Genomic DNA, 12,645 nt, shown 5'->3' with positions numbered 1-12,645 from the left:
AAAAAAGCGATCCATTTGTTTTAGAAAGGTTCCATTATTCCAAAAAGGTGATTCCATTTGTTTCAGAAATGTTTTCAATTTTTCATTATTCCAGAAAAGTGGTTTCATCTCGCAAAAAAAGTGGTTTCAACTATTTAAGATATATATTTCAATATTTTGGAAATATTGCAGTGTCTTTAAAAGTTGATTTCAACTATTACAGATAGATTTGGTTGCTTCAAACAAGTGAATGCACCTACGCCGAGATATTTCAGTTATTTCATAACGGTTTAATTATTAATTAGAAATGGATTTCGACCATTTCAGCGAGAATTCATTATTTGGTCACTACTATTTCAGAGAGGCTCCATCATTTCAAAAAGTAATTTCAAACATTTCATTATTCACAAAATTGTTGTTTCGACTTCGTTATCTCAATAAAGCTAAAAAAACCCCAAAAAATAAATAAAGCTAAAAAAAGTGATTTCACATGGCAGAGAATCGACGCGTCCCCCCTCCGCACCCGGTGCTCGCACGCTCACACTCGCGCCACAGCACACACAATCGGTCCTCGGTGGCGGTGCACAGCCATAGCTGGCAACAAAAGGGCGTGGCCGGCCTTGTCGCGGGCGGCCGGAGCCCAACGGCCGCCCCGCGCGCGCACGTGCTTGTCGCCTCCGCCGCGCGACAGCGCCACTCGCCTAGCTATTACTCGCAACCGGCCACGCGCCGTCGCCGTCGCGCCACAGTTTCGCCGACCCCGGCCGGGAGCCTGGCCGTACTACGCGCCCAGGAGAAGCAGCTGAAAAAACAGGCACCACCCGTGCCGTACGCAGGTCACGAGCGCCGAACTGGCTAAGCCCATGCCGACGGGTGGTCCTCTTCCCCTTATCCCCTCCCATACAACGAGCGATCGACGTAAAGCGGGGGAGGCCCCGCCGATCAAGTGCACGCCGTCACGCCCACGCTGCCCCGCCGGAACAGGAACGGGCCGGTGCCGGCCACGCGCACTATATATGCGGCTTAGCCATGCCATCGTGTGGCCGGCTGGCCGCTGCGCGCTACCCCCTCATCCCGCCCCCCCCGGACAGCCAGCGGCAGAGCCCGGCCGCCGCGCCGAGAGCCACGCAGCTGGTCGGTCATGTCGTCGTCCCAAGAGGGGAAGGCGGGCGCCAATGGCGAGCAGAGGCTGGAGGAGGGCGAGGGCGTGCTGGCGGCGGCGATGGAGCAGCTGGCGGCGGAGGGGGTGCGGGCGCTGCACGCGCGGGTGGAGGCGGAGTGGGACCCCGTGCTGCAGAGCGCGTGCCAGACGGCGGCCGTGCGGGCGCTGTGGGCGGGCGCCGTGCGGGACCCGGCCGCCGGGGTGCTGGCCGGGGAGCGCCACCTCAGGGGCCTCCACGAGAGGATGCGCCGCGACGAGCGCACCGGCGCGCGCGAGGTGCACGGGGTCATGATCGCCGTGCGCACGCTCTGGTTCGACGCCCGCATCGAGGCCGCCGTCGCCGGCCTCGGCGGCGCCGCGCAGGTCGTCCTCCTCGGCGCAGGTTCGTCACGCCTACCCAAGTAACACAGCCTCGCTGTGCTGTGCTGTGCGTAGCTACTGTGCACGTGGCATTCCTTGGTGAAATGTGTTGCGAATTCAAAGTTTGAAATGCATCTTCGTATTACACGGATGCAAGCTGCATGCATCGCACACAGAGTATTTGTTTGTTTTACAATTGATTGCTTATTCCACTGGTTGAAACGCTTTTAACATGTTTTGGCATTTCGGTCTGGTTCGTGCTTCAATTTGTTTATGATGACTAAATAGTTGCTTTAATGAAATATAATTGCTTCCATCAAACAGAATAATAGTTTTACTTACACAATTGCACATGCTTCAAACAAAATGGGTGTGTGTTTCCAAAGATTTTGAAATTACTTCTGTCGAATGGGCAATTAGTTTTCATCGTGGTTGTGAAACACCATGGTATCTGCAAGCTTAAATAGCTTAACCATTTGCAAATAGATGAATTTCTAGAAACAACACAGTAGATAATTTTCAGTTTGTATAAAAATATATTTTGATTGGTAAACTGAAAATAGTACCAATTAGCGTGTCGTGATTTTTTTTTTTTCACAATATAAGTTAATAATTTCCTTTAACTAACATATGCCAGCAAAAACAGTAGTAAAAATGCATACTGCAGACTAAGTTAGTGTACGAGCTCATCTATTTATGACCAGAGACCTCACAAAGTGTCATTTCACCTTTTAGAAAAACAGATGCACAAAAGAGTTGTGAATGATTTACAGCATATTTTCCAGATCCTATCAAAGTAATTTTTTTGAAAGGCCAATACCATTAAAATAGTTTAAATTCTACTATACTATCCAGCAGGCTTCATATCATATTTTCACAAGTATAACATTCCACAGAAAAATAAGTATTTTCACAAGAACATCAGCAAAGCAAAGTGGCAAAACAAATACAGGCGAAAATATCATTTAACTAAACGGTACTGTCATAATCCATCATAATACCCAAACTGACTTGAAATATATAGAAAAGCATCCTCAAAATCTTAAACGGGAGTTTCATTGGTAGGCAACGGTCCCTCCTCTGCGCCAGTCTTTTTCCACCCTGCAGATTTTATACGCGGCAGAAAACTTATGTGGATCACTTTTGGAAAACAATCAGTGTGAAAGAAAAACTCTGATCTTTTTCTTTTTTGCGGGGGAAAGAAACCCTGATCGATTCGAGGAAAAAAACAAGGTCCACGAGAGACATTATCACTGTACATGTAGACGGAAAGGGAAACAAAACAAATTACACAATTGTGGCCAGCAATGGAGACACCCGGCGACACTGCAGCAAGAGCAAAGCTATCCAGTAATGTAGGGATGTAAATTTTAGTACAGGCAAAATATGAGTGTGATTTGTCCAGACTCCAAAGAGCACTTGACACATCAACTTCATGTCCTCTTCTTTTTTGCGGAAAAGCTTCATGCCTTCAAGACCCTGGCATTTATATCCTCCATCGGTTGGCGCCCACGTAGACCAGGATATTTGTTTTCTCTAGATACAGTGTACCAGGACATTTTGTTGGTATCTACCTAGGGGAGTAAAGGACACGCACATAATGTTCCAAGAAAAGAAAAACATCGATTTCTTTTTCAGCAGCTACAGATGAGCATCTATAGAAACCCAAACTTCCACAAGCAAATTTTCCTTTGGATACATGACAGTTTGCCGAAATTCGCTATGTATTCAGCAATGCATTTGAGGCTCATCCCTGAACATTCTAACGCTTTTCAGCAATTGCACAAAAGATTGCTAGAAGAAGACGTTGAGCATTTTGCAGCTGATGAAACATGTAGAGCTGCACAATTAAACTCTAGCATTTTTCATTAATAGTATTTTTTTCATTTTGAAGCATTGCACAAACCTGATGAAGAAACTTGGGAGATATGTTCACATGTACAACACACTTTTACTTTGACGAAATAAAGGACTGACTTGGATAAATATTGTTTTTATAGGGATGGACGCAAGAGCCTATCGACTGGGCTGCCTAAAGGAATGCGCTGTATTTGAACTCGACTTTGCAGATCTCCTAGATATGAAATCAGATATTCTGCATGAAGCAATGAGTTCTGGAAATCATCAAAAACTCACCATGATGGCAAAATCGTTGACTAGGGTTCCTGCTGACATACGAGATGTTGACTGGATGACCAAGCTACAGAGTTGTGGGTATGTTCCTGAAAGAAATACCGTATGGGTTCTTGAAGGAATCCTCTATTACCTTCATCATGTGCATGCAATGCAAGTGCTTGAAACAATTGCGGCATGCCGCACCTTAGCCTGCACAGTCCTCCTTGCTGACTTCATGAACAAGAATGCGGCGTCGCTGTCGCAGACGATGTACCATTTCTACCACGACAGCCCTGATCTCCTTCTGCCTTCTATGGGGTTCTCTCAAGCAATGTTGTCACAAATTGGAGACCCCCAAGCACATTTTGGTCTCCTAAATCATCCACAAAATCTGTTTGATAAGCTGAGGAGATTGCCAAGATCAGTGGAGACTAATCCAGAGGATGGCACACCATGCCGCAGATTGTATTTGGTAGAAGCCTCTGCTTCTCCAGATGATCACACCACTTTATAAGGCTTTATATGCACTGGATCGCTGTTTGAAATAATTATGATTCTTCATTTTCCTCTGATTACTTGGAGAGTACGGTCGCACTCAAACCCAGACGTGAGTTTGTATAATACACTTATCGATATTTTTCACTGACAAGATTTTGTGGATTATCTCGGACTGAAAGGTGCACTTTATCAAGGATTTGCCCAGTTCTTCGCCCATTTATAGTACCTTCCAAGCAATCACAGTTCATTAAAAATCATCAATAAGTGTGAGCATAAAACAATCTCATGGTACACAAAGCGAAGGAAGGGAACCACACTACAGGAAGATGCATGTATATATATTTTACTGGCATTAAACATTCTGATAAAATGTGGAACCCAAGAGATGGAAAACATTAAACGAGGTAACCGAAACACAACAGATAGAAAACACTGAAGGAAGTGACATATATCTTATCTGAACCAATAACTCTTGTTATTTCATTTGTCCAATAGGGTGAGCGATTCTATTTACTATGAATCGCATTTGCCAAACAAAATATACAAACTGTATTGAACAAAAAAGGCAATGGTGAGAAAAGACCAGAGGCAAGCAAAACCCTTACCACACATGGCAGGAAAACAAAACGATTTATATTCTGAAATGATTTCAATCCTCAAGAGTTGCTTCAGAGTAAACTTAACGAAAATCAGCAAAGTATTCTATACACCTAAACAATCCTTAACACCCTGCTCGTATTTATCAAGGGCGGAGATAGTGCTCAGCAGGTCATCCTTCATCTTCTTTCTGCAGTACAGTGAAGTTGGTAAGCGCCAGCGAGTTTACTAGCTTAAGAAGACTCCAAAGCAGTTTCATGGAAAATACAGAACTATAATCTACATTATAAAACTCTTTTTGTAAGGAAAGTCAAGGAATGGGCACATCGACATTGGTATTTAAATCCTACCTAGGAGTATTAGTGAACAAAAGTGTAAATTTTACTTGATTGCAATATGAAAAGACTTTTCACAGTAAAGAATATAAATATGAAAATAACCTGTGATGACAAATTAACGATACATAAGACCTATGGGTACTTAAACACGGTTTTATAAAACTGTTTCAACTGTTTGAAACCATCACCTGAACTAGGAACTTGAAAAAGTGGTAACAATCATTAGTAATAAAACTAGTGCTTGCTGGGTTTAACCTGGCTAAAAACCAACATGAGCACCCCTAATAAGGCCTATCGGAAACACAGAGAAATGGTTGGTTATGGGAACTTTTTTAGTAAAGAAACAAGTTGAGTGGCGAGGCCACATCACTCACCTATCATCACTGAGCTCAAAGTTACTGTTCTCCACCACAGTTCCCAGGTCAGAGAATGATCTGCACAAGGTTAACTAACGATCAATTTTGCCACAAAAAAAGACCCGATAGTTTACTCGACAGTTGACACAATAATATACAGAAATTTGGCAAGCTTCTTGAGATGTCCAAGATAAACCTACTGTATTAGCTCTGCAAGGCTGGTATCAGCTTCAACCTTGAGAGGATCCTTATCGTCGAGCAGCGACGCGGCATTCTTCAGAATCAAGCTGAATGTGCAGACCTGCGGGTAATTTCATCAAACACTTGGAACACCAAAAATGCAAAGAGAAACCACCCATGGCTAGTGCAAGCCCCCCAACCTCGACGCCGGTTCGTGACTGAAAGGCGACTACCGAGTTCCTCTCCCGCGGCACGCAGTCCCTCCCCGCCGCGCTCAGCCGCCCCCTCACCTCCTCCGCGTCCGCCGCAGACGCATTCTCCGAAGCTGCATTGCGAAGGTCACAATTGCCGAGAACTGCAAGACAAAATTATAGGAGGATAAACTAAGCCATTGGAGAATACCGAGAAGGTTCTGTGCCTTGACGAGGGTCTCGCGGGAGGCGGCGATGGGCGCGAGGAGGAAGCGCGCCGACTTCCTCTTCTGCTCCCGCAGCAACTCCTTCGGCCCAGCTGCGCACACACCAGCGAGGAAAGCAAGAAGAGTGAGGGGGAACGATAGCCATGACCGGCGGTTGAAGAGATGGTGGTGGTGTCCGTACGGAAGCTGAAGGAGAAGGCGGCGGCGGCGGGCCTTGCCGGCGAGGCGGCCAGGACGAGGGTGAGGAGGGCGGCGCGCCGAGAGGAGATGCTCAGGGGCGCTAGAGGCGGCTGTGGGGACTCCCGGAGGGTGGATACCGCGGAGGTAGCGCGCCGGAGAGGAGGCGTTGCCGGCGCCTGCGGCCGCGGCGGCGCGCTGAGCGAGTGGATGGCGGGAGTCGGGGCGCTCATGGTCATCGCCGGATGTGCTTCCGTGGTGGGCGTCAACGCGATTTCGTGCTTACGCGCCCGTCTCCGAAGGTAGTCTCGCGCGGCCGCTGCTGAACCCGCTTTATGAAGAGCAAGGCGTATTCACTCTTTCTGCTTTTAAAATACTCCAATAGGCTCCATGTTTTTTTAGCACAATCCACTACTCCCTCCGTTCAAATGGGCTATAATATAAAAATGTATGTAGACATATTTTAGAGTGTAGATTCATTCATTTTGCTTCGTATATAGTCACTTGTTAGAATCTTTATAAAAACTTATATTTGGAAACGAAGAGAGTAGGTTTTATTCATTGATGATCATCGGAATACAAATAGTATCATGGGGGAGACCAAGCCATGCATGCCTCCCCTGATTTAGAGTAGTAGCAAACGTAGCTAGATTGTGGGCTTCATAATTCGGGCCTCTTTTTTCATGGATGAAATTACATAGCGTAAATAAGGATCTGGATGTGGTAAGTTCTCTAATGACAACTTCATGTTTCCCTTCCTGCTTGGCGGCAATATCATTGATCACACTTTGGCAATTCGAAGCAATATGCTTCATGTTTCGACTGTGAACTTTTGGTTCCCGGGCTTTTTGAAGCCCGGTATGTTAGGAAAACAAAATTCCTATCCAAAGTTTACAAAAAGAATTATGTGAACACATACATGACTAGAAGTGTGCGCGCGCTTTTGCCACGCTGATTCCTTTTAGAGGGCTTATATGTTGGTTGTTTATTGTGGGCCAGATGTTACTGCAACATGGGTGAAAATGGATTGACAGTGATGTTGTTTTTACAAACCTCGACTTAAAACTCTAAGTAAAAGTATAATTATTTCATTATACTTCCTCTAAAATATATTAGGTTACACTTCAAAATATGCAAAGTTACTAATTATGGCTACGGTGTGAAACACAGAACCAAAATCAGATGTCAGTGCTATGAAACTGCAAGGTATATGTTTGATCCACATCGAAGCTTCGTCAGTGCATGTCACCTTGTTTGAATGCATCTGCCAATTTAATATATGGTACTTGCTACAACAAATCAACCACAAGTCATCTAACCTTGTGAAACTGCATTGTGGCATGAAAGTAATTTGAATGAGTATGACCACAAATCACAAACTTAACAACACTACTCGCAAAAAATGACTTACAATACATCACATTCACAACTCAAATATGGAAAGATTTAAAGCAATATTAGAAGGTGGGCCGATGTGAACATCACATGCCAACTGACTGAACTTCTCTATGCAAACAGATAGCACAACAAAGGAGACACAACTGTTATGCTCAAACTATTATCCGACATAGAATAACTACAAAATGATGATCTCATAAGCAAAGTGTCGTTTAAGTAGTGGATAATAATTCTAGAACCAGTAACTTATTTTTTTCATGTTAGCTTCCTGAATTCACATCACAAAGATAACATGGCAACTAAAAACACTTTCGTCGGAGGCTTATGTGGTCTAGAAAATAAAATTTGGTGGGTGGGGGTGGGAAGGGGGGTGAGGGAAATTAAATGAATACAGCGTGTTATGAAATATAGACAACAAAAGGATGTAAGCCTGTGCAAAATTATGAACAAGTGCTTACTTCTGAAGGGGTGAAAACCCGTAAACCCAACTCACTTAGTGAAGAAATTTCAATGTTCTCTTTTGGAACTAGTTTACGGGTCTATGATTTGAAGAAATTTACAACAAAATGAGGAATCATGAAAAATAAAAGGTAATGCCAGATGGTGAGTGGTGTAACATGTTAAAGACTGGAACTAAAGACAAGCAAAAGACTATATAGAAGAGCCTTACTTTGGATGTAGATAGTAGGGAGCTGAAGTTTTGTCTAGCATGTGCCCTTGTTGCAAGAGAGTGACTAAACCAGCATTTTTCAGTGCAACTATGCAGGGAAACACACGAGAGTAATTAGACTTGAAAGGTAACTATTTTAGTTATCTATTCATGCATTAGTATGGGCAAGTTTATAGTATACGAATGACAAGTGCTCTTCCTTGTTTAGATCCTATTTCAATCGGAGCTTTCCACGTCGATCTTTCTTTATTAGGCCTTGCTTTTACTCCTATATTGGGAGTTACTCTACATATTGCTTGACGTGAAACCAATAGTGGATTTGTTTCTATCTTTTGTTGGATCTTTTTCCGGGCTCGATAGAGAATTTGATAAGCCAATTATTATTTTTCCTCCTTCACAATACCAGTAACATCTTATATTGTGGGACGGAGGGAGTAATATTTTTTGTTTCATGCTTTACTTGGCTTGTGCATCCCTTATATTATATCATCATCATAACTCCGAAATTTTAAGATGTTCTGAAGAAAATACCCCCTCCATTTTTATATACAAGGCCACTATCAAAATTACAATTTGCACATATACAAGGCCACTAACACTAATCGATGCAATATTAATGGTGTTTGCCTCGTAGTACTAGCAAAGGAGACATTAATTATCCCTTGCATGCATGCGGAAGTAGGAGCATTGGTTTGATGTGCATGAAAGAAAAAATACACATTAATTTACATGGCAAACAAGGAAACAAGCTGACTTGCAACATTGACTTAAAAGACATTAACTTTTGCCTTGATACCTGTAATATGAGTTTGTGGCCTTGTATATAAAAATGGAGGGAGTACTAATCTTATGTGTAAAATCATGCACTTCTAAATTTTGTTGCCTTTTTGGAATTGATTCCTTATTTTACATACCTTATATATGTTTCATAAAATTCAGAACATATCCATCGTCTCTCCCCATCTCCATCTTAGCCCATCACCCTTTCCTCCTTTTTATATCTTAAATGTGTTGAAATTATTTTTCACTTTAATTTGTGCGCTTTTGAATTTTATAACCTTTTCATATATAGTAGATTTGGTAATTCTTTTGGAGCATATTTTCTTTCATTAGTATTACCAAATTATGGAAAACTTCTTAATTCCAAGACTTGTATCTTCTATACATTATAAACTTAATAATGCACTCTTCAATTTATATATATATTAGTTAATTTGATATTTTTGAAATGTATGTAATTTTATCATATTTTCTAAAAATCACTTCAAATCTTGAAATGACTCGCTTGAAATGACTCGGGCCTCGAGTCCAGCCAGTTCACCACCCATCTTTTCTCTCCATCCCCAACCAAAAGAGGCCTTAGCCCATCACCATTTCTTCTCATTTTGGTTTTCTTATTTTTTCCCGGCATTTCCTCTAAAGCACGCTTAGATTTTCCTCTTTCAGCCCATCTCACAACTGAAATTTACTAGGCCAAAAATTAACATCACTAGGTGGTTTTTAATTTAATCTGAACCGTTATAATTTTGTCCCATGGAAGTTGAATGGCTAGGAATATTATTTTTCCAATTAAAATGGAATTCTTAAATAATGGGATAGGCCAAAACAAATTCGAATGTGTTTTTTGTGTCGGCGCACTCGACCATTGAATCTCCACTGGACGGCAAAGAAACATATATTTTACACTAAAAAAGGCAAAAGACAGAAAGCAAATACTAACACAAATCGTAATGCAGATTGGATGGAACTCCATTGAGTGGGCAGAAGCAATATACTTTATTTAACATAGTACAATCCAAGCCGCGCATATACACGAGCATAGACTATCCCTATGAACGCACACACGCACACCCTACCTCTATGAGCACCTCCGAGAGACTGAACGGGCACTATCCCACTGAACGCGTATCACCGGACTTAAACTCCGGTGCGCAGGAGATACCACTGTCCTCCTAACCATCCAACCACCGGTTGGTTTTCGGAAACAATATACTTACATAATAACTTACTCATGGTTATGCATGCAAAAATAAAAAACTTACGCTTAGAAAAAAAAAAAGAAACACTAGGGACAAATAGCTGCTTCACGCTTCCTCCTTGCGGTTGTTTTATGCCTCTGTTCAGCACAAGATGGAACGAAGTAGCTAAACTCGGTATAAGGTGGCAACCGTGATTTCCATTTCACTAAATCGAAGTCACCCTTGGGACGGATGGTAGGATCCACTATGAGGTCCGCCATCGTCACTTTAGGTAGTCTCCTCTGGGAAACCTCGGTTTCAGTTCGAGGACGAGTAAGCAACAATGGAGCAGCAGGAGATGGAAGAAAGCTTGTGATGTCTACCGGAGCGCGCCTTCTGATACGGAGCGACAGATGCTCGCCGAACATGGACAAGTTATTCTCGGTCACATTCTTGTACCTGTTGAAAATAGAAAGCCAGAACTGAAAGCTTACATCCTTCCTCAGCACACTGGCAAGTGAGTATGCTGCCACAAATGACCCTCCCAACATTGTCGCCAACTCTATTGCAATTGGTGTCAGATTCGGGTGGTCCTCTGGGTCTGCACTTCCAAATGCCAGTGTCTTGAAGAGGTAGATGTACTCCTCGGCTGGTAATCTAGTTAGGCGGATTGGCTTCACAGTACCATATTTCACTCAACTTTCCTTCCTGCTTACGATTATGACCTTGCTTTCTGTGTTTATGCATGCCACTGCATGGTGAATCTTCTTCCATTCCTCACAATCAACATCTGAAGCAAATATGACAACAATCAATGTCCTTCCTGCTGCAGACGCACACCTTCCATGGTCTTCTGCGCAGAACTTGTCTCCATTGAGGTCCAAAACCGAAGCGAAGTGACCGCGGACCCTCTTATCGTTGCATACATTTGCTACCAGAGTTTTCTTTCCGACTAGGTTGTCACCGGTGATTGGAAGCACAGCTGGAGAACCAGGAGCGTTATGATGAAGTAACAAGAAGTTCAGAACTTTCTGCTTCTCGATACTGCGACCGAACATGAAGTTGCCAACGTACAGATAGGTGTCATAGGGTCTACGGGACATGCGCTCGCATCCTCCCAAAAGTATAGCAAACTCCGTCAGGTTAGAAACTAAAGTTTCTAGATTTGACAAGGTACCATGCAGCAGGTCGGAGCCACCAACTCTGTGATTTGATCTACTGCTGTTTGCACGAGCGCGCTTGAGAGGAGTGCCAAGGCACAACGCAAATGGGCCACTCGTACCTTCGTTGGAGCCCTCTTTGATCAGTCGATTGCACTTGACGGTGTCTAGGGCATGATAACCATTGTACATAGCCTCAGCCAGCATCTTCAGTTGTAGGAGCATACCAGAGTTGGTGATGTATCGCCCGTTCGCCTCCTCAACCACGGCGTGAACTCTTACAAGGAGTTGCTGCAACCTCTCCACCTGCTTCTCCTCTGAACATGCAAGATCTGAATACTTGCTTGTCATAAAGGAGATGAATCTGCTGACAAAGTCGCCTATAACAGCCGACAAAATAGCTTCCATTTTTGAACAACTTGAGATCAGGAGTTTGAGATTGAAGGGGGATACTGTTGTGCAAGGAAGAAACTATATATTCCGATGCAGAGATAGGGTTTTGATGTGTGTGTATTTATTCTGGTGTGCGATGTCCTGAACTACAGGAATTGCAAGGTAATTGGGAGAAACTGGGATAAGAAGCAGACGAATGGATTGGGGGTGAGAAGTTGAGAACAAAGGCGAGACAGACGGAGGGTGTTCAGTTTTCATTCATTCTGATCGATACATGATTCGGTGCAGAAGGATGGGCATTATATGCCACTTACCACTGACACGGCACTGCACTCTGGATCCAGTCCAAATGTACAGAGGTCAGGGATGCAACCATTACACGATGCCATGGTATTCACCCGTCCCATGATGCCGTATATCCGAGGCCACGATACCCGTCAAGCTATAAGTGCACCGTAGAAGGCCAGGTGATGCCTTTTAGGTCGCCAGTCATACCACGAGGTGGAGTACGGTATTTTACCTTCAGTCCATAGCGGCGGGGAAGGCAAGACGCGCGTCTTCCACATGGCCTTCTACAAGACGCGGTCCATTCTTCCATTTTCTCTCCTTCGGTCTTTCTCTTTCGCCGCTCACCCTAGCTGCCACGACACATTCCTTTCGAAACTCGACGAGTCCGTCACCTCCAACAGCAACGGTACACCCCGGCTCACACGCCGCTTCTCCTCCTCCGCCGTTCTGCACCCCTCTTCGACCGCCGTGTAGGTACCATTCGCTCCTATGATGCTCATTATGCCCGACAATTGTTTGATAAATTGCCCGAGCTAAATTTTTTTGTCTTTTTTCTTTTTAACAATGGATCGGGAGCAAATTTGAGGGTCGGTACTGC

The 12,645-nt window shown here is 43.8% G+C and overlaps 2 protein-coding genes and 1 pseudogene across 2 annotated transcripts; 1 reads left to right on the top strand and 2 right to left on the bottom strand.

The window, feature by feature from the left end:
• Positions 1–1,025: 1,025 nt before the first annotated feature.
• LOC119303323 (putative S-adenosyl-L-methionine-dependent methyltransferase SAV_474/SAV474) lies at positions 1,026–4,307 on the top strand. The gene is made up of 2 exons (XM_037580442.1): positions 1,026–1,523; positions 3,502–4,307. The coding sequence occupies exons 1-2, from the start codon at positions 1,121–1,123 to the stop codon at positions 4,128–4,130; spliced, it is 1,032 nt and encodes a 343-aa protein (XP_037436339.1). The 5' UTR covers positions 1,026–1,120; the 3' UTR covers positions 4,131–4,307.
• A 256-nt stretch (positions 4,308–4,563) lies between these two features.
• On the bottom strand, positions 4,564–6,488 carry LOC119303324. Its single transcript, XM_037580443.1, has 6 exons — positions 6,185–6,488; positions 5,988–6,095; positions 5,786–5,910; positions 5,606–5,706; positions 5,424–5,483; positions 4,564–4,901 (listed from the first exon to the last, which is right to left on the bottom strand). The coding sequence occupies exons 1-6, from the start codon at positions 6,417–6,419 to the stop codon at positions 4,817–4,819; spliced, it is 714 nt and encodes a 237-aa protein (XP_037436340.1). The 5' UTR covers positions 6,420–6,488; the 3' UTR covers positions 4,564–4,816.
• A 3,774-nt stretch (positions 6,489–10,262) lies between these two features.
• Positions 10,263–11,810, bottom strand: LOC119298043 (annotated as a pseudogene).
• Between the last annotated feature and the right edge of the window lie 835 nt (positions 11,811–12,645).

This window comes from Triticum dicoccoides, chromosome 5A, assembly GCF_002162155.2.
Source record: "Triticum dicoccoides isolate Atlit2015 ecotype Zavitan chromosome 5A, WEW_v2.0, whole genome shotgun sequence".
Taxonomy (NCBI): Eukaryota; Viridiplantae; Streptophyta; class Magnoliopsida; order Poales; family Poaceae; genus Triticum; species Triticum dicoccoides.
The sequence above is the reverse complement of the archived record's forward strand: the minus strand, read 5'-3'. Positions and strand labels throughout refer to the sequence as shown.